The sequence below is a fragment of the Urtica dioica genome, chromosome 8, assembly GCF_054948205.1.
Source record: "Urtica dioica subsp. dioica isolate 48M chromosome 8, U.dioica_male_clone48M_v1_H2, whole genome shotgun sequence".
NCBI classification, from domain to species: domain Eukaryota; kingdom Viridiplantae; phylum Streptophyta; class Magnoliopsida; order Rosales; family Urticaceae; genus Urtica; species Urtica dioica.
In genome coordinates, this window is record NC_142763.1 from 26,351,240 (window position 1) to 26,376,942 (window position 25,703).

A 25,703-nucleotide genomic window follows, 5' to 3' on the forward strand; every position below is an offset into this window, starting at 1 on the left:
TAAAAAAGATATATATATATATATATATATATATATATATATATATAGTTGATGAGGTAAAAAATTAATTATCAATGAAATATTGAGAGACATAAAGAAAGAAATCAAAGATAATTAAAACATAAATGCATAGTTCTCATTGTCGATCTAAAATATACTTTAAAATACAACCAACTATTACATTTTTTTTTTCCATTGTCTAAACTCCAAATAAGCTAAGGAAAGGAAAGAATCGACACGAGCCGAATCCAAACAACAAAAGAACAATCAACAAAGCAAAACGAATAACATGTAAAATAAACTAGAGGTGCTTGACAGAAGTGTACGAGAGAGCACGGTAGGCAAGTAGAATCACGATCGTTTGACAGATCAATTGACGAGTAACACGCTATCGTGTAGAATCACGATTCATTGCTGGACAGAAGCTGCATAAAACAAAGAAAAAATTACGTACACAAAATCAGCAAGTGGCGATCGGAACCAATAATCAGCACATAGTGTAGATGGTTGTACAATAACACTGACCGTTGGATTTTTATCCTCTACACCATTTTTTTCCTAGAAGAAATTAAATAACATAAAATGAAGAGAAAATAAAAAATAAAAAACTGGGAAAAACCAAAGCAAGATACAACCTAAATCGTACTAGATCAGTCTTGAGAGAGAAAGGTCAGAGAAAGATAACTAAATAACCCCAAGGGGTTGGTCTAGTGGTAAGGGAGATTCTTGAATCCTCGTCTGTCCCTGGAACGCAACAATAGGAACCGCTGGGGTAGTCTCCCGGTCAATAATGCCAGGACCTCGTTGATTATAGTAGGGTTTAACTCGGACACCATGGTTATTAAAAAAAAAAAAAAAAAAATACAGCTGTTTTGTTAAACCCAAATCCCCCAGCAAGAATAAAGGAATTCATCCTCTACGCCAATTGACCTAATTCGCTGCTAACCTCTCTTTCAAAGATTGCAGTATCAGGCCAACACAGAATTGAACCATAAGATTCAACACAAAGTCAAATTTCAATTTTGAGCACGGTTCAAACGAAGTCATACCAAATTTGGTTTTTCAACTAAATATTTTGTATCAGAGAATCACAAACCCAGGACAATATCGTGTCCAATGTTGACAACAAAACACAAAATTCACGGCCGTAATAACTACATCGCTAATTGCAAAAAAAGAAAATTGACCTGAAAAACGAGGAAATTGCGAGCCTTGACGAGGATACGCGCGATACTCGCTAGCGCCGGCGCTTGTGAGGCATAGGCAGAGGGAGAGTGAAGGTCATTGACTTGATGATGATGAGGTTGATGATTTGTTGCGCTAATTTCCTCCGATGCCACCGGATTATACCTAATTAAACAGGTTTCAAAATGTCAGAAGCACATTACATAAAATTTAAACGCACAACTAAGTGATTTGATAAACATAAAATGATTACCCTATTTGCAAAGAAGGGTTTGTGTCAAGAGGCTGGAACATCAAGCCTTGAGAGTGAGCGTGGTGAGAGCCGAACGACATGTCTTGCTCATGATCATTCTGATGACTCATTTCCCATGATTGTCGGAAGTTCATATTCCTAGCGCCGATCTCGTCCAGCTGATAATCATAAACTTATGTTACGTTGCATAATTTTCTTTTCAATTGAGATATCTAAACAAGCTGGCATGTTGTAAAGACATTTAGCTTTAAGGTTTGTTTGGTACCCGTGAGAAAAAAAAAATGAGAATTTATTGGATTTTTCTTGTGGTGCTTGGATTAGGAAAAAATTAGGGATGGCAACGGGTACGGGTAAGGCCGGGTACACCTATTCCGTTACCCGTACCCGTTATAATTTTTTACCCGTTATCCGGACCCGTTTACCCGAATTTTGAGACGGGCCGGGTAACGGGGATACCCGCCGGGTAAGCGGATTAAAAATATTAGACCCGTTACCCGTTTACCCGGTTTAAAAAAATGGTAGCGGGTCGGGTAGACCCGCTTACCCGTTTATAAAATAAAAATCTCTCAACAAAATAAAGTTTAAAAATAATAAAATTTAGGTGAAAAATATTAAAGTGCTATATGAAAGATTGGTTGTAGTCTATATGAAAGAACCAACTTTTTTTTTTATTCTTATGTATAAAAACAATGTTTAAAATATATCATCTAATTAGGTAAACATATGATTTATTATATTTTTAAATATTTAAAAGTTAACGGGTCGGGTCCCGGGTAACCGGGTACGGGATGGCTATTCCGTTACCCGTACCCGGACCCGTTAAAACCTTAACGGGTATTACCCGTTTACCCGTTTACCCAAAAAGAACGGGTATTACCCGACCCGAATAAATCGGGTAACGGGCCGGAACGCGGGTAACGGGTCAAATTGCCATCCCTAGAAAAAATATAGAGTAAAATAAATATTTGAGATAAAACTGAAAAGAAAATGTATAAGTACAATCGATATTTCAATTTTCGTAGACAACGAGAGGAATATAAAAATCCAAGAAAAACCACACAAGTGAAGGCTACACTACACGTCTCTATGTTCTCACTATCTTCTTTCTCTCTTCAAAGTTCAAAAACAATAGATAATTTTGATTTTTCCTCCTAGTCTCCTTCAAATTTAATTTTCTTCAAATAAGGAACTTTTGGGCCGGGATCATTTTTTTATTAATATATTTTGCTTTATTATATAGACGGTACCTTCATTGATAAGGCTCTGTTGGCTTCTATTAACGTATGTTCCTGCATTTGATCAGTTATACGACAATCAAATATGTCAAATATACAAAGGAGTTTAAATGCTCAGTATAATATATATATATATATATATATAGGTACTGAAAAAGATAAAGGGTTATGTCAATGTAAAAGCATACTCTGCTCTGTAGATCACTACGCTGGTCAAGCATAAATTGGGTCTGCAAAATGGATTAAAATATTTGATTTATTAAATATTCTAAACTTTGATCTAATATATTTGCAAAACCATCAAATGTAATCAAAATATAAAACAAAGCGCTCACACACATACAAACATATAATAATAAAAATATAAAAAATGCATGCATGTACACATACATATACTGTGTGTATGTGTATATATATATACAGTTTAGTTGGTTACCCTGGTTGACCTAACTTGCTTGGGAGAGGTCTCAAGTTGACGCTCAATCTGTTCAAGTTCCTTTGTATTTAGAGGACCCAAGTCTTCCCCAAGGAGGTTTCTACAGTGACGCCACATATGTCAAGAAAACTCAGATATACATGAATCGGCGACAAAATTGCCCAAAAAAAAATTAAATCAATAATCAAATATTCTTACAGACTGCTGCATAATTTATTAACGTAATATATATTTATATAAATAATTACCTCTGAGTTCGTTGATGGGACTCAAATCTACCTTTCAGTTTCAAGTATTCCCTGTAGCTACTCTGCTATACAGTACACACATCACGTCAAGAAACGACCCCATATCTAATAATATATACATTTAATATATTAATGTGTGTGTATATATATATTATATATATATATATATCATTTGCAAGAAGAACAATATATATTTTAAAAAATGACCTCGAGTTCTTTGCCAGGTCGACTGACTTCCACAGCGCCATAACTGCACTTTTGGTACCGTTCCAGGGTTTTGAGCATGCTATACACATACATACAAACACCAAATATATTATACCACATTTCAAGTCTTATATATGCAAATTACTTCAAAGTAATGTCTCCAGTTCTTATGATATTTAAAGTCTGTAACTTGCTTCAAAAACCATGTTTTAATTGTATTAATTTCTGTATAGCTGTTTTAGCGCAAGGCTCAGTCAGTATAATAATGATATAAAAAAATCAATATTCTCTATATGTTAAAATTAAACTGTGTTTGAGCTAAAGCATAAAGCGAGAACGTGACTGACGAACAACGGAAAGATTTCATCAGAAGTGACAAGACGGGATTCAGAAGAGTGTGAGATCTAATGAAAACTTGCTGTAATTAATGGTAATATTAAGCTATGGACCGTAAGTCTAAAATTAGACACTACAGTGAATAACAATATCTTAAAGTGTAAATAATAAGTACAGGTCAAATGTCAATCATGATGCAAGGCCTTCAGTTTTTGTTCACAGGTTCATTGATCTTTTTAGGTATCCGAGAGAGTCTTCTCTGCGTATTACAATTGCATGTGCAAAGATAAATACTAATTTAAATTTTTTTAAACCAAGAAGTTATAATGGAGTAAAGTTTATCTTTCCAGTCAAAATAGATACTACGGATTACAGCTTTGTGTACATATACAAGTGCCTGTTTTATGTGACTATGTAAAATATAGATATATATATATATGTATCATAAACTATATATCTTAAATAAAATAATTAATTATTAACATTTTTATCCAACAATATAGTTAAAATAAAATTAAAAAGGGCCTGGTTATTCTACTCAAAATCAAGCTGGAGAAATATTATCTATCAAAATCCAGAATCTCGAGGTTAAGGGAAAATTTCAAGATGGGTGTATATTTATATAGACAAAAAAGAAACACTCACTTTTCCACAGATCTATTGCTAAAGTGATGATCCCAAAACGAAACATAAGGTCACCAAAAACACAGGAAAAAAGCTAGTTTGTTTATTATAAGATCTAATCAAAACATATATACACAAACATGAACTATTAATTATTATTAAAAAAAAAGCCTTAAATTAAAAGCGATATAAATTTCATATATTCCACACATACATACACAAAACAAAAAAAAACAAAAAAAAGGGTTAAAGGAGTGTTTTAAAATGTTAGATAAATTCAGATCAAAAAAATTACGGCAATAAAAATACATACAAAAAATTCCATTAAATTTCAAATATTCCACAAATAAAAAGCTAGTTCAAGGAGTGTGTTGAAATGTAAAACAAGGTGAGATCAAGCAACAGATTAGAGCAATATATATAAATCTAACTAGATCTCGGAGGTACAATGTCTATATATGCTAAAAAGAATAGTTTTCCGACGCACATATAGATATGTATATATATATATATATATGCGTGTGTGTGTGTGTAGAGGATGTATATAGTATATTTACCTATTGCTGCTACAAAACTCGTAGAGCTTTCCACGGTTAGAGAAGACGATGAGAGCAACCTCGGCTTCGCAGAGAACAGAAAGCTCATAGGCTTTCTTGAGAAGACCATTCCTTCTCTTCGCAAACGTCACTTGTCTGTTTATCTTGTTCTCTATTCTCTTCAGCTCTACTCTTCCTCTTCCCATTTTCTTTCTTTTTTTTTTTTTTGAAAACATTCCCATTTTCTTTCTCTAAATCTATTTAATTCTAACTTCTCTTTTCGTCTATGTTTTCTCACCAAATCTCCGATCCACAACTTTTCTCTTTCCTTCTTATTCTATATATCACATAATAATAAAACATTAATTTCTCGATCAAACCAAAGGAATTAGTACTAAAACTATCATTTGTTGCTCTCTCCTTTGAGTTTTGGGTTACCTCGTGAGTCTTCTTTTCTGCTTCAGAACCAAACTTGTATCCAAATCCGTGAATAGCAACACAAAGTTGGATTCGAAGTTGAAACCCTAGCTCAGAGAGAGAGAGAGAGAGAGAGAGAGAGAGAGAGAGATAATTGGTTTCATGTAAACCCTCTTTCCTTATAGTAACCTTCTTGTCACTCTTTTAACGTCAAAGAAAAAAGTACTAAGACCACGCGTGTTAACAGCGCGTGCTTGACCGCGCGAGATATTTTTATGGTCATTTCGCCAACTGGTCCCACGTGTTCATTTATTATTGGACTTCCCTTTCGCTGGGTCAAGGTAATTCGTTGCCGTGACCACTATGCCCTTGCGAAGATGAATTGCCTAACCGTGCAAAACTTTGGTAGCGGAATTCGGTTTTAATGTTTTCAGATTTATGATTTAATCTATTGTGAGCTATTGTACTTGTTTTTTCTATTACATACATATATGATGTAATTACAGTACAGTTTTATGGGAAAAAGGTCAGAAAAAAGTGGGATTGAATCAAATATTTCACCAAGAGGAAAAAAATAAAATAAAAAGTAAGAATTATAAACTACCAGGGACTGCATCATAAATTTATAGATTATGATGTTATGCATATCTTAAAACAAAAATGATATGTGTCTATATTTTGAACGTATCATAACCTAAATAAGCTTGAGATGAAAGAGTATATTCCAAATGAAGGCGTAACGACAAGTCAAACTTGTTTGCATACATATTATATGTATACTAACTTATATATACAAATTATAGTACATTTGTGAGAGGGCGAGAAGTAAACTATATATATTCAAATATTACATACATGGAAAACTGACTTCATTTCATGATTCATTGACACGAAGGTACATCGTTTCGAGATCACGAGGAACTGAAAAAAAATACTCCACTATAACTATTTAAATTAGTATTTTCCTAATGAATTTGCTTTAATGGGATCACTGTAATAAAGTAAGTGGATCCTTAATAAATTATCCCACGTATGATTTTTGACCATTTATTCGAAGTGCACTCAAGTTAAAATTGTAGGAAATTCAAAAAAAAAAATTAAATTTTTTGCCATAGTTTCAATTATGCTAAATAGTAATTTATAAAATATATAAAGGGTTAGGTTAAAGATATGTTCATCGATAGTAATTAACCAGTAGGGTTGGATTAGATTTCACTTTTGAATCTGATCTATAATATCTAGTGATTTTCACTTCTTTAACACTCTCTCTCTCTCTCTCTCTCTATATTTTTTTGTCTTATTGTTACCAGCTTTCTCTTACCTAATTATATTTAAAGTAGAAAATGTTTGGATTTGACCAAACAAGCTATTAGTAATACAGCGATATGGTGTGGGAGATTTGGATAGATATTCTGGTGAGCTTTATGGCCTAATTTTGTGTAGCTTTATATAAATCAGAGGGTCTTTTCTACTAACCCTAGCTCTAGTTTATTAGTCGCTCAATATGGTCTGATGAAATTTTCATTACAGTACCAAAAAAAATTATGTAGCACATAATATGCGACTCTTTAAATCTGCTCCACAATTGCTAAAAATAACATAAATATATCGTATATATACAATTTTTATAATATATTTTTATATTGACTAGATTTTTACTTATTTTCTTTTGACTGGAATCGTACCTCTTGTTAATTGGCTGGATATAACTGTTTAGAAATAAAAAGATTTTATGTATACTTTAAATATTTATTTTCAAAGTATGTTAAAACCTAGATTAAGTATTTATAATCGATCTAGTGTTATACAATTTCTTACAATAACAAAATCAAAGCTGCATATTAGTACATTGGATTCCAAGCCTAATTTTATATTAAATTAAGTAATTACAAATAACACGTGTGCTTCTATGAAGATCAATTTAACTTGCTTCCAATGGCTTTTCCACTTATGGTTTTAGCACGTCTGAACTTATATCAATGGAATTATCACATTTTTTATTGCAATTTACACGCTCAAAAAATGTGTAAATTGCGATAAAAAATGTTATCACTCCATCGAGACAAGGTACAATATGCTAGAATCGTAGGATATATAAATGTTATTTTTAGGATTTGTACAATTATTTTTAGGATTTGTACAATAGATATGAAGGATCACATATTATGAGTTACAATATGTTACAGCCATAAGTAAAAATAATAATAATAGTAGTTATTATTATTATAATTAAATATTGTCAAAGTAATAAAAAAAAAGGTAACGTGTGTGTGTGTTACGCATTATTTGGTAAGGTAAACATATATCAAATATTATCGAAATCATAATTTATTAATCTAAAAAATATAAGATACGATTATATAATGGAAAGAGCATTGGTAAGATAGTCGGGGATTTTTTTTATTATTATTTGGTAGGTTTTATAGCGATGTAAGACCCTAATAAATTACATCAATGCCCCCTCAACTATGTCACTCGTAACGTTTCACCCCCTCTAATATGAAACCGTACACCAGAGACCTTGAAATCCTACAGCGTAACGAACAACCTCCTTCTGTCAAATTCTACTTGACGGTGTGAAATTATTAAGGGTAAAAAAGTATTTTTTTGTAAGTATACATTAAAAAAAGTGAAAATAAAAAATGATACCAGCTTTTTTTTTTTATCAAATAAACCAAAGTCATCCAAATAAGCACGAACTCCATGGACGAGACACCACCGATTTTTTTTTTCCAATCCCCCTGCCTATGTTTAATAGAATTTAAACATTTGTTTTTTTTTTAACTGTTGCAATCCAAATTTACTTAAATAACTTTGAAGAGTCCATAATTTATAATTCAAAATTAGCTCCATGGGAGTATATTGGTGATTCGGTGGGACTACTTGGGTCTCTTTCTTCATCGCCAAATTCGGCTTTACCTGGTAAAATATTTATTTCTATTTGTGCCACTTCTGCAAATTTGGCACGAAGCTCGGAACTCGTTGCCGATTCATTTGCGTCGAAGCTGTTTGAATTGCTCGACATGCTCTTCTTGCTCGCGTTCTTATGGTTGTCTTCGCCGCGAGGCTGCTGCGAAGGTTGAGGCTCACGCTCGCCACAGAAGCGTCGTCGTGGGAATCGCTGCTTTTCAGTGGTTTCTCGTCCATGGAGTTTGTGCAGAGAAAGTGTTCGACGAAATGTCTTAGAGAAAGATACCAACTTTTTTGGGTGTTAAAAACAGATGTGGGATGGTACAGGTTGGTCGTGGAACGAGGCGGTCAAAGAGCTAGAGTCGCGGGAGCCAAGTAAATAATTAGGAAGGGTTACATTTAGAGTTAGACTGTGAAAACTTTGTTAAAAAATCGCTCGTGTTTTAGTTTTGAGTCCATTTTTTTCTTCTTCTTGATTCTCTTTATTAACCCCTATGTCCCTGAAAATACAGCTTATAAGGAAAAAAAAAAAAGAAAAAAAAACTCAGATGGAGAGAGAGAGATTGTCATAAAATAAATAAATAAATAAATAAGTAAGGGTATTTAGGTAAATTTATTGTCCAACACAGAAGTTACTCTTAAATGTTACTCCACGTAAGCATAAAATCTGTTAAATATTTAACAGACACTACTACAAAATACCCTTTTAGAGTCGCTCAAAAAGCGACGCGTTATATTTTGGGCGTCGCTTTTTGAGCGACGCATATGTTAGTGACGCCCAAAGGTTTGGGCGTCGCTTATGACCGAGCGACGCTCCACGTAAGCGCCACGTTGGATTGGCGGGTTTTTTTAATTGAGCATCGCTCTTTTTATTTGTGACGCTTAATAACCTGGAGTCGCTCAATTTTTAAGCGACTCCAGACTGGCGTCGCTCAAAAACTGAGCGACGCCAGCCTGGAGTCGCTCAAAAATTGAGCGACGCCAGGCTTTTAGAGTCGCTCAATTTTTTAGCGACTCCAGGCTGTTTGGAGTCGCTCAAAAATTGAGCGACTCCAAAAATATTTTTTTTAATATTTAAAAAATAAAAATAATCTCAGAATCTCTACATCATATTCAAAATTAAGAACCCCCAATTTCAAACATTCATAAACCCTAAATTTAAAATCTCGTCCAAAATTCATGAGAAACTCAAACAAATGCTTTCAATTCACAATTCCAAGCGCAAATCAATACTATTCGGTTACTAATCCATATCAAATCCACTTCAATTTTACAAATCCCAACCAGAAATCAAAATTCTCAATCTAAGAGCAAAACCCTAGATTTCCAAAAATCCAACTCGAGTTTGATTTTCTCACCAAATCTCTGTGAGATTCCGACTCCCCGTTTTGTGTGTTCTCTCTCTCTCCCGGTGATTCTTTCTCGAGCCGGCACCTTGATGGCTCGCGGCGTTCTTGCTTCTCGGAATAGCATGATGAAGAAGATCAAAATGGACGGCGGTAAATAACAACAAATGTACATCCTTCACACCGAAATCAATAAAAAAAACCTAAGAATCTTTACCCATAACATCATGAAATAAAAAAAATAAAAACAAAAAAACCTAAAAAAACCCTAAAACTAATCTCTTACCCGTGCGTCACGACTGAAAACGTTCACCAAAACCACGACGCCGGCCGGAGTAAAGTGCTAAAGATGTGTAATGGTGGTGGAGGTGGTCGGTGGAGATGTGTAATGGTGGTGGAGGTGGATTTCAATGGAGGATTTTGGGGTTTTCGGAGAGAAAATGTCGAAGAAGAAGATGAAGTGATAACTGTTGTGCGAAATCTCGAGACTTATGCATTTTAAAAAAAAGGGGAGGGGGCGTCGCTCGCTTTTTGAGCGACGCCACGTCACTGGCGTATTTTTTAAATATTAAAAAAAAAAATTTCTGGAGTCGCTCAAAAATTGAGCGACTCCAGGTTGGAGTCACTCAAAAATTGAGCGACTCCAGAAATCTTTTTTTTTTTTAATATTTCATGACTCCAGGTTGGAGTCGCTCAAAAATTGAGCGACTCCAGAAATCTTTTTTTTTTTAATATTTCATGGGGCGTCGCTCGTTTTTTGAGCGACGCCACGTCACGTGGATCTGGCGTCGCTCAGTGAGCTGGCGTCGCTCAAAAACCGAGCGACGCCCAATGACTCCAGGCCTGGCGTCGCTCAAAAAGCGAGCGACGCCTCACGTCGCTTGCTTTTTGAGCGACGCCAGGCCACGTGGCCCAATCAAATTAAAATACCTTAATTTTAATCTTTTCCACGTCAAACGAGCTCCAAAAAATACTGTTATGCGTCGCTCAAAAATGTATGCGACGCAAATATAGCGACTTCTAATAGGTATTTTGTAGTAGTGAGAAGGAGATGTTCGTTACGCTGTAGGATTTCAGGGTCTCTGGTGTACGGTTTCATATTAGAGGGGGTGAAACGTTACAAGTGACATAGTTGAGGGGGCATTGATGTAATTTATCCTTAATTTTTTGGGGAGCGTTGAATATATTTCTAGTTAAATAATTTGTAAGTGTAGAATTCCGGGGATTAGGAGTTGACGTGTTGGTCAAGCTTCCTTGTTTTTAGGAGTTGTTAGCCGAGTTAGCTTAGGAAATAAGTTACAACCGGATCCTAGTTTATAGCTGATAAGGTTGTTGTTAGTTCAGCTATTTTTACTCTTCTAATTCATGTATTTAAGCACAAGTAATTAATGAGAATGATCATCGAGTTAGCCTCACAAACACTAGCCCTTTCTTCATGGTATCAGAGCAGTGTTAAACCTCGATCCAGAAATGACTAAATACGGTCAATCACACGCCCTAGCATCATCATCTGAAACCCCTTCCATAGCCGATCAAAATCCTTACACCATCACTAGCCATAAGCTCAATGACCAAAACTACCTTCAATGGTCCCAGTCAGTCCAAATGTTCATCTGTGGTCGCAGCAGAGACGATTACCTCACCGGAGAAGCCAAAGCTCCAAAGGCAGATGATCCAAAATTCAAAATTTGGAAGCCTGAGAATAACAGGGTCATGTCATGGCTAGTAAACTCTATGATGCCAGAGATCAGTGAGAATTTCCTACTCTACTCCACTGCATCTGAAATTTGGGAGGCTGTACGTGTCACATTTTCAGATTCAGAAAACACATCAGAGCTGTTTGAGACAGAAAATCTCCGTCATGATGCAAAGCAAGGAGATGCCTCAGTCACTCAATACTTCAGCACACTAACAAGACTATGGCAGAGAATTGATGTCTATGATCAACACAAGTGGAGTTGCCCTGGAGACTCCCTTCTCTATGCTAAAATCTTGGAAACTAAACGTGTGTTCAAGCTCTTATCAGGTCTCAACAAGGAACTAGACGAGGTCAGAGGGAAAATCTTGAGTATCAAGCCACTGCCAACCATCAGAGAAGCATTCTCAATGGTCAGACATGAAGAGAGCCGGAGAAATCTTATGATGACTTCACAGCTCACCTCAGCCTCGACAAGCCCTCATGATAGCTCGGCCTTGGTAGGACATGAAGAATCCCAAGCCTTTGCTGTCAAGACACCCTGCAACAAAACAAAGAAAGGAAGACCCTACTGTGATCACTGCAAGAAGCCGGGACACACACGTGAGACGTGCTGGGAGATCCATGGGAAGCCAGCAAACTGGAAGCCATCAAGATACTTAAAGGACCCGGAGACACAAGCCAATTCAGCATCCTCAAGCCCCTTCAGTCTTGAGCAACTTGAGATGCTCACATGCCTCATCAAAAAAGCCAGCCAACAAGGTGACTCGCCTACAACTGGTCTGATGGCTCAAAGAGGTACAATACTTGAGGCCATTCAAGCCTTAACAGCATACCATGTGACTACTAATCTCTCAATTGTGTGGATCATGGACTCTGGGGCATCAGATCACATGTCTAGCAATGTCCACCTATTCTCCAATTATACTCCATGTAATGAGAATTTGTATGTCACAATAGCCGATGGATCAAAGGCTTTGGTAGCTGGGATTAGTTCAGTAAAAATCACCAATCAACTCACATTGAGTTATGTTTTACATGTACCTAAGTTACACTGCAATTTACTATCTGTGTATAAGGTAAATAAGGACTCATATTGCCTAACTATCTTTGATGATGTGTCTTGTGAAATTCAAGAAAAGAAATCCGGGATGACGATTGGCAGTGCTGAAATGTGTGGTGGCCTCTACCTCATCAAGACAAGCACTGAAACCAACAAGATTGCCTCAGCTTCAATCCTCAAAAATGAGTCAGCTTTCTCTCAAGCAGATAGAAACATTATGTTGCATCACTATCGCTTAGGCCACCCTAATTTCATGTACCTCAAGAAAATGTTTCCCAAATTATTCATCAATAAAGATACAAATTTGTTTCAGTGTGATGTGTGTCAATTATCAAAGCATACTCGTAGTACTTATATCCCTAAGCAATATGTTCCATCAAAACCTTTTTCTGTTATACATAGTGACATTTGGGGTCCTTCAAGAGTGAAAAATCTAAATGGTGCTAGGTGGTTTCTAACCCTCATTGATGATCACACTAGAATAATTTGGGTATACCTTATGAAAGACAAATCTGAGGCTAGCTCAATCATCATCCAGTTTCACAAGATGATCAAAAACCAGTTCACCACAGACATTCAAATCATACATTCAGATAATGCCAAAGATTATTTCAATGCACAACTCAACACTTACTGTCAGTCTCAAGGCATCATTCACCTTAGCTCATGTGTCCAAACACCTCAACAAAATGGCATTGCTGAGAGAAAAAACAGACACCTATTAGAAGTAGCTAGGTCCCTTATGTTTACCTCACATGTACCAAAATACCTCTGGGGAGAAGCCATTCTAACTGCCACATACCTCATCAATAGGATGCCCTCAAGAGTCCTAGGATTCAAATCACCATGTGAGAAACTGAGAGAATCCTTTCCAACAACTAGGCTCATATCCACTATCTCACCTAAGGTCTTTGGATGCTCTGTCTTTGTACACACATATGATCACAGCAAATTGGACCCTAGGTCCATCAAATGTATCTTTATTGGCTATTCTTCCACTCAAAAGGGATACAAATGCTACTCACCTCAAAACAAGAAAACCTATATGTCACCTTCCATGAAACCTCACCATACTATGACTCATCTGAAAGACTCATAGAAACCCTAAGCACACCACTCCAACACACTCAGTCCATGCCTACTACCATAAACATCATAGACACCATACCAGATCCACAACAAGAGCCTCACCTCACAGATGAATCCCACCAAGATCAAATACCACAACAGACACACACACTCCAGCACTCCCATGAGACATCACCTGATGAATCCTTAATCAACATCATAGATGAATCAGATCAATGTAACATTAGTCCTGAAAGACCTGCAAATAGTACTATTGACAGTGAAACAGGTCTTGATCTTCCTATTGCCTTGAGAAAGCCATCAAGAGCATGTGGTCCATACCAGATAGAAGACTTCATCTACTATGGGAATCTCTCCACCAAGTATCAAGCATTCCTGACTCAACTGGATCAAGTCACCACACGAGATACAATTGAAGAAGCAATGTCAATCCCTGAATGGAGAAAAGCTGCAATGGATGAGATAGAAGCCCTAGAGAAAAACAAGACCTGGAGCATTGAGGAACTACCAAGAGGAAAGATAATAGTGGGGTGTCGATGGCTGTTCACAGTTAAATACAAGTCAGATGGCTCAATTGAAAGGTACAAAGCTCGACTTGTAGCCAAGGGATATACTCAGTCCTATGGAATTGACTACCAAGAGACATTTGATCCTGTTGCTAAACTAAATACAATCAGGATCATTATGTCCATTGCATCAAACTTGGATTGGCCATTGTATCAGTTAGACGTCAAAAATGCCTTTCTGAATGGCACTCTAGAGGAAGAGGTCTTTATGGACTTGCCCCCGAGATTTGAAGGTGATCATGAAAGCAAGGTCTGTCACCTCCACAAGTCCATCTATGGCCTCAAACAGAGTCCACGAGCCTGGTTTGGACGCTTCACAAGAGTCCTCCAGTTCAGACAAAGCCTTGCAGACCACACCTTGTTCACCAAGCATTCAGCTCAGGGAAAATGTACCATCCTCAGTGTTTATGTGGATGATATAATTCTCACAGGTGATGATGAAGAAGAGATCATGAAGGTCAAACAGGTTCTGGCTACTGAGTTTGAAGTCAAAGACCTCGGAGAGTTGAGATATTTCCTAGGCATGGAAGTAGTAAGGTCCAAGATTGGAATATCAGTGTCCCAGAGGAAGTACACACTGGATCTACTCAAAGACACAGGAATGCTGGGGTGCAAACCTGCTGATACTCCAATGGATTCAACTGTGAAGCTACTAAAGAGCAGCACTGAGAAGAGAGTGGACAAGGGTCAATACCAAAGACTTGTTGGGAAACTTATCTATCTGGCTCACACAAGACCAGATATAAGTTTCTCAGTAAGCCTGGTGAGCTGCTTCATGAATGACCCTTCAGAGATTCACATGGAAGCTGTAATGAGAATCCTCAGATATCTCAAGGCTACACCAGGAATGGGATTGATGTTCAAGAAACAAGCAAGCCGTGAGATCCAAGTCTTCAGCGATGCAGATTGGGCAGACTCAAAGACTGACTCGAGATCCACCTCAGGCATGTGCTCATTTGTCTGGGGAAACCTGGTTACTTGGAGGAGCAAGAAGCAGTCAGTTGTATCCAGAAGTAGTGCTGAGTCTGAGCTGAGATCTTTAGCTCATGGAGTGTGTGAAGGAATCTGGCTAAAGAAGCTGCTCGAGGACTTGAAGATCAAGATAGATGGTCTAGTGAAGATATTGTGTGACAACAAGTCAACAATAAGTATGGCTAAAGACCCTGTCCAACATGACAAGACAAAACATGTTGAAATTGATCGCCATTTTCTGAGTGAGAAGATTGAAGAGATGTGATCTCCATGCTATATGTAACTTCTGCAGATCAAGCTGCTGACATATTTACCAAGCCATTGTCACGTCAACTCTTCACCAACAATTGTTCCAAGCTCGCCTTAATTGACATCCACCAGCGAGCTTGAGGGGGAGTGTAGAATTCCGGGGATTAGGAGTTGACGTGTTGGTCAAGCTTCCTTGTTTTTAGGAGTTGTTAGCCGAGTTAGCTTAGGAAATAAGTTACAACCGGATCCTAGTTTATAGCTGATAAGGTTGTTAGTTCAGCTATTTTTACTCTTCTAATTCATGTATTTAAGCACAAGTAATTCATGAGAATGATCATCGAGTTTCCCTCACAAACACTAGCCCTTTCTTCAGTAAGTATTTTAAAGAGTTTTACAGTTTCTAGCTAATTTGTTTACAAATGTCAAACGTATCAATATGATAATTTTTAAAGTCTCGGACTGTTATATAGCTAGCTTCCATTATTGTGTTTTTCTTTAGGAGAAGACAGTGAGAGATCAGAACAACATGCTTGAAAAACAGGTTTAATGTTTTGAAAAACAAGTATAATTATTAATATGATCATATAATGTATCAACATGCTTGTTAACCGGTATTTTAATTTATGTATCTCAGATTACAAATTAGATTTTTTAACTGTGGTAAAAACATATACTATATAGACAATCAAAATTAAAGGTAACACTTAAATGTAGAAAGAGAGACTGATGGAGGAAATTTTGTACTGAAAGTTTATAATTTTGTGGTATTATGTATACTATAATAAAAAAAACTATTCTTTTGGATTAATTAACAATAGATCAAGGAAAAGGAGAAAAACGTTGAGCAGATGCAATGGGAGACACAAACCCATGTGACAAATTCCTCCTTTATGATTCCTCCGACTCCAATTAATTCCTGCTTGAATATGGGGTAAGTAAATATATATATATATATATATGTATATATATATATACCACACACGCACACACATATCATCCTTACCCTGAAATATCTTATATAAGTTGCTCTAGCTAAAATTCCAAATAACTTGTAATTATATCAAACTTGTCAAATGGCGTATCATTTGTATATTTAGAAATGTATGGTAATAATTGAATATATAACTAGTCACCTAAGAGTTGTTGGCCAGTGCTAATGTTATGCCTTAGTAAAAAAATGTTGGCGTTAAGTTCAAGTCCCTAGAAAGTAACCATTTAGCAGTTGTCAAGTTTACCAAAGGTTGTGAGGCATGAACGAGACCTATATGGCTAAACTAAGCCCTATTTTTAAAGTATATATTACAGCTAGTCAAAGACAATTTTTTGTTGAATAATATTAATGATATTCTTTTTTTTTTAGTTGAATATTAATGATATTCAGTAGTATATAATCATTTAATAAGATATTGTATTGTAGACAAAATGACAACACTTTGGCATCTGCCTATTACTCTTTTCGAAACTTGACAATTTACCCTATACATGGTAATAGTATATAGCACTTACACTTTTATTGTTTTTATAAATGTACTAGGGAAAACTTCATAACGTTTATTTAAATACTGTAATTATTATTTATTGCTCATTTACTAACTACATAATTCCAAGTTATATGATAATAATATTTTTATAAAATTTATTATTTTTTTTATTTTTAAATCTATGTCAGACCTTTTGGAGGGGCTATATCATTATTTTTAATGATACTATTACTATTATTACAATTTGTTGCAGCCGAATGTACAATAGCAACGACGAAACCCCAGAGGCTGAAAGGAGAAGCGATCTAGACCTAATCCTCGAACCACTCTATTCGTGCCACCTTGGATGCTTTGCAGGTTCAAATATGTAATATAAAAATCAAAGAGTTTCTGTTCAAGTCTATATATATATATATATATATATATATATATATATATATATATATATCGCTGAGTGTGATTTTTTTGGTTTTGTTTTTGGGAAAATGTTGGAGTCCTATATTGGCCTGCCATTCTTCTATGTCTAGTTAATGTAATAAAACTAAGTAAAGAACCTTTATATGCCATGTGATGATGACATGAGAGATACATTAAAAAGAACTCATGCTATGAAATTATGAGTTTCGTAACTTTTTTTTATTTGTTATATGGTCAAGAATAGCATGAATGTAATGTTATTTGTTTGTTTTTTTCTTTCTTGTTTATTCAATCATAGATACGCATTAGTTTAAGGTAAATATATTTTAAAATTTGATCTTCAAAAAACCATGTCAATGTAGTTTAGAATTTAGGCAGGCCCGCCCAGTAGAGATGAAAGAATAATTTTCAATAATGAATATATAGATATTCCTGAGCTAGGTTTAGTGTTTTTTGTGTGTGTGTGTGTGTGTGTGTGTGTGTGTGTTGAAAACTTGTATGCTGTAGATATTGAAACATATGAGTGGGTCTTATATACAATCTACTCGTTGTAAACACAAGGACATCCATATTTAAGTATATGTATAGTATAGCTATAGGCTATAGCCAATCTGTGTGAAACCCGAAAATAGTCATTAATAATTTTATATACATGAAAATGTTGTTGTACATCTCATTTAATGAAAAAAAAAATGTTCTTCAAAAAAAAAAAAAATGGCTTTAGGTATATAAATATTCCTATATAATCTTAAACTTGGTGATCTGTTCCACCCCAATATATATATATAACAAAAACAAAACAACCTTAAATTATTTTTGCCGTTTTGTAGAGGGGCTAGTGTAGCCTAACTTGTCCTGAGAGACTCGTTTGTATATTTTAGCTAAGTTTTCTGACGGACTCGAGATGTTGTGTATATTTTGGGCCTTAATTATCATTAAGCTTATTAATCTCTAAGCCTACAAATAAAGCCGTCGGCCAAGCTGACTCTAAGATTATTTTAGCCTTAAAAGCGAATTTATTTAGACCTACTTAATGTGATCGGGCTTAAAATATATTTATGTTTGAAACCTAAACGTTTGTTTGACCTCCTTAAAGCTGGTCAAGTGAACTTTATGAGATGTTGTGCGACCCTATTTTTTATAGGAAAAATTATATAAAATAGCCATATAAAATTATAATGATTAGCAAAATAATCAAAATTTCAACTTTTCAGTAAAGTAGCTAAATTTATATTTTCAAATTTTTTTTTTACAATAAAGATTAAAAAATTTTACGATTATTATAAACAATTTATCACTTTCAAAAAAATTATTGCACATTTTGGCTATTTCACTAAATTAAGATAAAATTTGGCTATTTTGCAAATTTATAACTTTAAATTGGCTATTTAGCTACATCACCCTATTTAATATTATTGATACCACTCAAAAATTAGAAAAAATAATTCATATTATTAAAAATGGTATGAGATTTTTGTCTCGATACCATTTAAGAGGTGAGACGGGGTTGAGATCCTCATTGAGTCATATTCAATGCCGTTTCATTGTATTTTTAAGTTGTATTTGTATATTTTTTTTTTACTTATTTAAGTTAATTTGAAATGAAGTAATTAATAATAAAGTGAAAGAAAATTAAAATATGAGACTCTTGCAACCATAAATATCTATTGTTATCCATGTGTCTCAAGCACTTGAAATGGTTCGTTGGGCCCTCGGAAAGTCTCCGGGTCAGCCCAGATAAACCACACGGCACAGAGGGATCGTCGGGCCTCCGAACAGCCGGTGACCGTCCAGGCGCCAACCCCTCGGCCTTTGGGATGACCGGCCGTGCCGACCTATGTTGGGTAGTGTTGTGATGGATTTTTCCTCACCCGAAAAAACATTAAGGCCCAACCCAAAAATAAAGAAAGCACGGCGAGTACAGCCCAAGGAACAAGGTGGGAAGACACGTGGCCAAGTTCGCTCACGTCACGTGTCCATAAGTGTTGAACCAAAAAATGGCTTAACATTTCGGCGCTAGAAGGAGGGGATCCCGAGAACAACCACGTACGGGCTCTCCATCAGCAAAAACATTCCTTTCTTAGGTACCAAGAACTCCCGCTACATCAAGAAGTCAACATGTCGAACCGCGCAACCGTCTCCGAGAGTGGCGCTCCCCGGCGAACAGAGAGCGTGGCGCTCCACACGCGAGCGGCCAGGAAGCATCCCCGGCGGGCGCAGGTCCATCGACGGGCGCAGTACCGACGGCCGACCCGAGCGCCGCCAATGCGGCGAACCCCGCCGGGTCGGTATTCATCGAGCGAGACGACCGGATGGAATGCCTCGAGAACAGTCTATTCTTGCTGGCGAGTGAATTCGCAATAGACAGGGGGGAGCGGGCCATGAGGCGTCACGCCCGGGAGAGAAGCGGACGGGGGCGAGATGTCTACTCGGGGAGTCACGAAAAAGACGGTCAGGACGACGCGCCCGATCCGAGCATACAAGACATCGAACACAACCACCAAGAGGAGCGACGGACGGCCCACGAGCAGGTACCGCAGCGCTCGGAGACTCGCCGCGACGAGGGGCAAAGAGACCCACGAGCGCAGCCTCGCGCCACCTTACCCCAGGCGTCCTGCTCTGCAGCCGGAGCAGGGACCGAGTCGCGAAGGTCCGCCTTCGAACGTCTAGGATTGGGGGAGGAAGTCGCCGACAGTGGGGACGCGAGGAGGTTCTCACCGCCGCGACGCGCCAGGGCGTCTAGAGCCAAACGTGGACTTGAGGCGCCACCTCAATGCAAGATGGGAGATCCCTAGGCGCCAGCCTGCCCCGGAGACCCATGAGCCGCATGAGGTTGCTCCCCCGGCTACGACGACTCCGACGCCTCCGGCGCCGCACGCCACCCAGGCATCGAATGAGAGAGGGCGCACCACTAGGGTCGCGTCGGCCGCTACGCAGGTCAGGAACGACGAGTTGACCAACATGGTCAACGTGCTAAGGGAGGAAGTCCGAGAGCTGCGAGCGGCGCAGACAAGAACCCCCTTGGTGAGAAGCATGATCGAGGGCGTGGCTTTGCCATTCGCGGTACACGTGCTCGCTGACGACCCCCCTTTCCCATTTCGTAAAAGAGGCCTCGCCCGAACCTCTATTTCCATTTCGTAAAAGAGGCCTCGCCCGACCCCCCTTTCCCATTTCGTAAAAGAGGCCTCGCCCGACCCCCCTTTCCCATTTCATAAAAGAGGCATCGCCCGACCCCCCTTTCCCATTTCGTAAAAGAGGCCTCGCCCGAACCCCTAATTCCATCTCGTAAAGGGGGCCTCGCCCGAACCCCCTATTTCCATTTCGTAAAAGGGTCCTCGCCCGAACCCCCTCATTCCCATTTTCATAAAGTGCGCCTCGCCCGACCCCCTTTACTCCTACAGTACTCCTGCCCTAACTCTCACCACCTCACTATAAATATCCGAGACAAACACTTATCAAGGGCTTGCTTTTTCTCTCTCTAACCAGACTCTCTCAAAACCCCTATTCAACTATTTCTCTCACTAAAAACACCTTTGAGACCGAAATCAAGAACAAAGAGAATCAAAGCCACTCCACTCATATATTTTCACACAAAAACGAGGAACGATCTCCTTCCATTCTCTCTAGAGTGGGAGAGATAGGTTCACTCTCTCTCAAAACCCGAGGCTCCCGAGCCAAATTATATTCCCTCTACGATCGTGTCCAAGAGCTTGAGAAACCAATTCTCTCATTCTTCTTTCAATAAGAGGAATATCCCATTACAAATCTCACAGATTCGAAGATACGTGGCCAAGTCCTCTCACGTCACGTGTCCATAAGTGTTGAACCAAAAAATGGCTTAACATTTCGGCGCTAGAAGGAGGGGATCCCGTGAACAACCACGTATGGGCTCTCCATCAGCAAAAACATTCCTTTCTTAGGTACCAAGGAACTCCCGCTACATCAAAAAGTCAACATGTCGAACCGCCCAGCCGTCTCCGAGAGTGGCGCTCCCCGGCGAACAGAGAGTGTGGCGCTCCACACGCGAGCGCCCAGAAAGCCCCCCCGGCGGGCGCAGGTCCATCGACGGGCGCAGTACCGACGGCCGACCCGAGCGCCGCCAATGCGGCGAACCCCGCCGGGTCGGTATTCATCGAGCGAGACGACAGGATGGAACGCCTCGAGAACAGTCTATTCTTGCTGGCGAGTGAATTCGCAATAGACAGTGGGGAGCGGGCCATGAGGCGTCACGCCTGTGAGAGAAGCGGACGGGGGCGAGATGTCTACTCGGGGAGTCACGAAAAAGACGGTCAGGACAACGCGCCCTATCCGAGCATACAAGACATCGGACACAACCACCAAGAGGAGCGACGGACGGCCCACGAGCAGGTACCACAGCGCTCGGAGACTCGCCGCGACGAGGGGCAAAGAGACCCACGAGCGTAGCCTCGCGCCCCCTTACCCCAGGCGTCCTGCTCTGCAGCCGGAGCAGGGACCGAGTCGCGAAGGTCCGCCTTCGAACGTCTAGGATTGGGGGAGGAAGTCGCCGACAGTGGGGACGCGAGGAGATTCTCACTGCCGCGACGCGCCAGGTCGCCAGGGCGTGTAGAGCCAAACGTGGACTTGAGGCGCCACCTCAATGCAAGATGGGAGATCCCTAGGCGCCAGCCTGCCCCGGAGACCCATGAGCCGCATGAGGTTGCTCCCCCGGCTACGACAACTCCGACGCCTCCGGCGCTGCACGTCACCCAGGCATCGAACGAGAGAGGGCGCACCACTAGGTTCACGCCGGCCGCTACGCAGGTCAGGAACGACGAGTTGACCAACATGGTCAACGTGCTAAGGGAGGAAGTCCGAGAGCTGCGAGCGGCGCATACAAGAACCCCCTTGGTGAGAAGCATGATTGAGGGCGTGACTTTGTCATTCGCGGCACACGTACTCGCTGACTACACTGGGGGAAGCTTCCGCCCGCCCGTCATGCCGCTCTACGACGGAAGCACAGACCCTCTTTACCACATTCACCAGTACCAGACCAACATGAGGATGGCGGGACAATCCCCGTCAACAATGTGTCAGGCATTCTGCATCACCCTCACCGGTACCAAGTTCGAGTGGTTCCAAAGGCTCGGACGAGGGTCCGTGCAATCATTCGAAGACCTCCGGGAGAGGTTCCTCACTTGCTTCTCCGCCTCACTGATCCAGAGAAAGGAAAAATCATACATCCTAACGATCAAACAGTGCGGCTCCGAGACGCTCCAACACTACCTTAATCGGTTCATCGAGGAGTCCAACAAGGTGGACGATTACGAGGATGGCGACGCTGTCTACGCCTTCATTGATGGCCTACGAACCGGCGACCTTTTGACGTCGCTGGTAAAGCAGCGACCTGCTACGATGACAGAGCTCATATCACAAGCCACCCAGGATATCTCCATCGAGGAGTACTACAAGTGTCGGAGAATCCGCGAGAGGGGAAACCGGCGTAAGGACGAGGATGAGGTCGACGACGACTAGCGAAGAAAGAAGAGCCGGAGCCCCAACACCGCGGTCTCGAACGTCCGACCCCCGCCAAGACAGAGACCCCTACTAGTCGAGAAGTTCCAGAGGAACACCGACTTCACACCACTCAAAACGACACCGGATCGAATTCTGGCCTTGCACCTAGGAAATGTTCACCGAGCCCCGACCCTTGGCGAAGGACCCCTCGAAACGCAACAAGAACAAGTACTGCCATTTCCACAAAGATCACGGTCACCTCACCGCCGAATGCATCGAGCTCAGGAGGCAGATCGAAAATCACATCCAGAATGGCGAGCTGAAGGAGTTCGTGATGGCCATGGTCGTCAATCCGGACCCCCGTGCCGAGGAGGCAGGTTCCCCAAAACGACAGGCGGCAGGAACGTGGGAAAGAAGTTGTCGCGGGTGGAAGCAACAACAACGACACCCGAGGCAACGTGGCCAACGCCCCACTCAACTTGGTGACCACTATATTTGGAGGGCCAGAAACGGGGGATACCGCGCACGAGCGAAAAAACTATGCTCGGGCGGCGGCCGGAGAGGGCCTATCCCACCATATCAATCTCACCCAGAGCACTTGCCCGGCCACGCCGTTCGAAACGATCTACTTCACCGAATAGGAAGCCCGCCGGGTGATGCATCCGCACAACGACGCCATCATTGTCAAAGCGCAGATAGCAAACAATATGGTGAAGAGGATTCTCATTGACAACGGGAGCTCGGCCGACATCCTGTTCAAGACTGCCCTTGACCGGATAGACCTTGGAGAAATCCGCCCGACCCCAGTCAAGACCCCGCTCTTCGGGTTTGCAGGAGAGTGCATTTACACGGAAGGTTCCATAAGCCTCCCAATCACATTTGGACAGGAGGGGGGAGCCCAGGTCACGCGCCTGGTGGATTTCCTAATTGTGGATCGACCTTTTGCTCACAATGTCATCATAGGGCGACCGACGCTCAACAGACTCCGCGCAGTCACCTCAACATACCACCTCTTCATGAAATTCCCGACACCGAAAGGAGTAGGGGTGATGCGAGGAAGCCAAGCCGACTCCAGGGCATGCCACGTCCAGGGGTCCCGCATCAGGAAAGGCAACGCCATGGTAGGGGTCATATGTCAGGTCGGAGATGACCTCCCAGGCGAGATCAACAAGGCGCAAGAACTCGAGGACCTGGACCCACGAGAAGAAGCCGACACCAAGAAAGTAGAGGCGTCTAGCGATCTCGTGCCTGTGATACTCGACAATGCCAACCCCGAACAGGTCGTCATGATCGGAGCGCACCTGCCGGCCGAATTAAAAGACCAACTCAAAGCATTCCTCCGAGAACACAAAGACGTTTTCACATGGATGCACGCGGACATGCCGGGATCGACCCATAGATCATCTCTCATCGGCTCAACGTGCTCCTCGGAGAGAAGGGGAAAATCCAGAAGAGAAGGTCGTTCAACCCAAAAAGATACCTCGCGATCAGCGAGGAAGTGGAGAAGTTAATCACCGCCAAGTTCGTCCGCGAGGCCAAATTCCCGAGCTGGATCTCCAATGTGGTCATGGTGAAGAAGTCGAACGGAAAATGGCGAATCTGCATTGACTACACCGACATCATCCTATTGGTATATCTCTCCTATATTATAAGTACATATCGTTATTTACTGTTCATCTTATTTTGTCCAATCAAATTGATGATTCACTTTAGAATCAGGCCGGAATGGAATGGAATGGAATCAAATATATTGTTTGGTTTACTTAATTAAATAGTAATCATCATTCTATGTAATCATCATTCATCCATTTTAAGTGAATCCCCATTACTTCAGTAGGTGAGATGAATCACTCATTCCATCGGTAACAATTTAATATCCCAAAATTGCCCCACTCATATTTTTCAAACAAAACATCAGACGAAGGAAAACCAAAAAAAAAAAAAAAAACCTAATCCTCCGTCGCTTCGTCGCCGCCGTGACGGACTCTTGTGGAGAAACCCGAAACCCTCCTACACCCACACGTCACTTCGTCGCCGCCGTTCCTAATCCTTCAGTACAATAAGTTTATTTTGTATTTTTGTATATCTATTTCTTCCTATGAGTACAGCTTGTGTTTTTCATTCTCAGATGACCCGAGATCTACGTTTTGAGTCTTTATGTGGTAATCTCGATAACGATGGGTAAGTCATTGTGTTTTTTTTTTTCGGATATGTTTAGATTTGATCCGGTTAGGTTTCGTCTCAAAAGTTTGTTCTTGTAACTCGTATTTTCAGGTTTAGGAAGAGATACAATTTTTTTTACGCAGAGACTCTTCCTGCTGAAAAACAGGTGAATAATATTTTCAAAAAATTGGCCAGATAAGCCTTAAAAACAGTGGCAATTGTGTTTTAGCCAACGTTTGGTTAATTTTTTGTAAATGGCCATTGCGCCTACGTGGCAAGAAATTAACTGTTTTTTTGTTACTGAATTGCCCTTATTAATTGCGCATTCATTTTTAAATTGAGGCAGTTTTAATTTGAAATTTGAAATGTATTAAATGGTTTTTATTTTCGGAATAAACTTTTTTTGGAAAGCAGTTATTGCATTTTAGTTATGTTGGACGTGTGTTTTGGGCTGTATATATCGGCATTAATGGTAATGATTCACTGAAATTCTGGACGTGTAAATGGAAATTTTCATGTTAATTGATTTGTCAGCTTATTTACAATACAAATAACCTGTAAATAAATTTTATATTTATTGTCCATTAACATCAATTTACATTTACAGAATCAGTTTACAATTTACATCGCGAGGAAGAGCGGAGCGAGAGCAGCGATCTTGTGTGCCGATCTGGTGCGCTCGATCTGGTGCGCTCGATCTTGTGTGCCAATCTGGTGCGCTCGGCCTCGGAATGGTTCCGGCGCCGTTCCTCACGTTCGAGACCAAAGGCCACAGATCCGCCGTGATCCAGGACGTTCC

The 25,703-nt window shown here is 40.0% G+C and overlaps 1 protein-coding gene across 1 annotated transcript; it reads right to left on the reverse strand.

Moving 5' to 3' along the window:
• Nucleotides 1–401: 401 nt before the first annotated feature.
• On the reverse strand, nt 402–5,270 carry LOC149388711 (agamous-like MADS-box protein MADS2). The gene is made up of 9 exons (XM_089622494.1): nt 5,082–5,270; nt 3,565–3,643; nt 3,358–3,419; nt 3,110–3,209; nt 2,862–2,903; nt 2,686–2,727; nt 1,439–1,596; nt 1,188–1,350; nt 402–425 (listed from the first exon to the last, which is right to left on the reverse strand). The coding sequence occupies exons 1-9, from the start codon at nt 5,264–5,266 to the stop codon at nt 402–404; spliced, it is 855 nt and encodes a 284-aa protein (XP_089478620.1). The 5' UTR covers nt 5,267–5,270.
• Nucleotides 5,271–25,703: the final 20,433 nt, after the last annotated feature.

Excerpts from the sequence above, each read along its gene's own strand:
- LOC149388711 (XM_089622494.1), bottom strand. The coding sequence starts at position 5,266 with ATGGGAAGAGGAAGAGTAGAGCTGAAGAGAATAGAGAACAAGATAAAC. Across the intron at positions 3,210-3,357 it reads TCCCATCAACGAACTCAGAG|AAACCTCCTTGGGGAAGACT; the intron begins GTAATTATTTAT and ends GCGTCACTGTAG. Across the intron at positions 1,597-2,685 it reads ACAGAGCCTTATCAATGAAG|CTGGACGAGATCGGCGCTAG; the intron begins GTACCGTCTATA and ends TATGATTATCAG.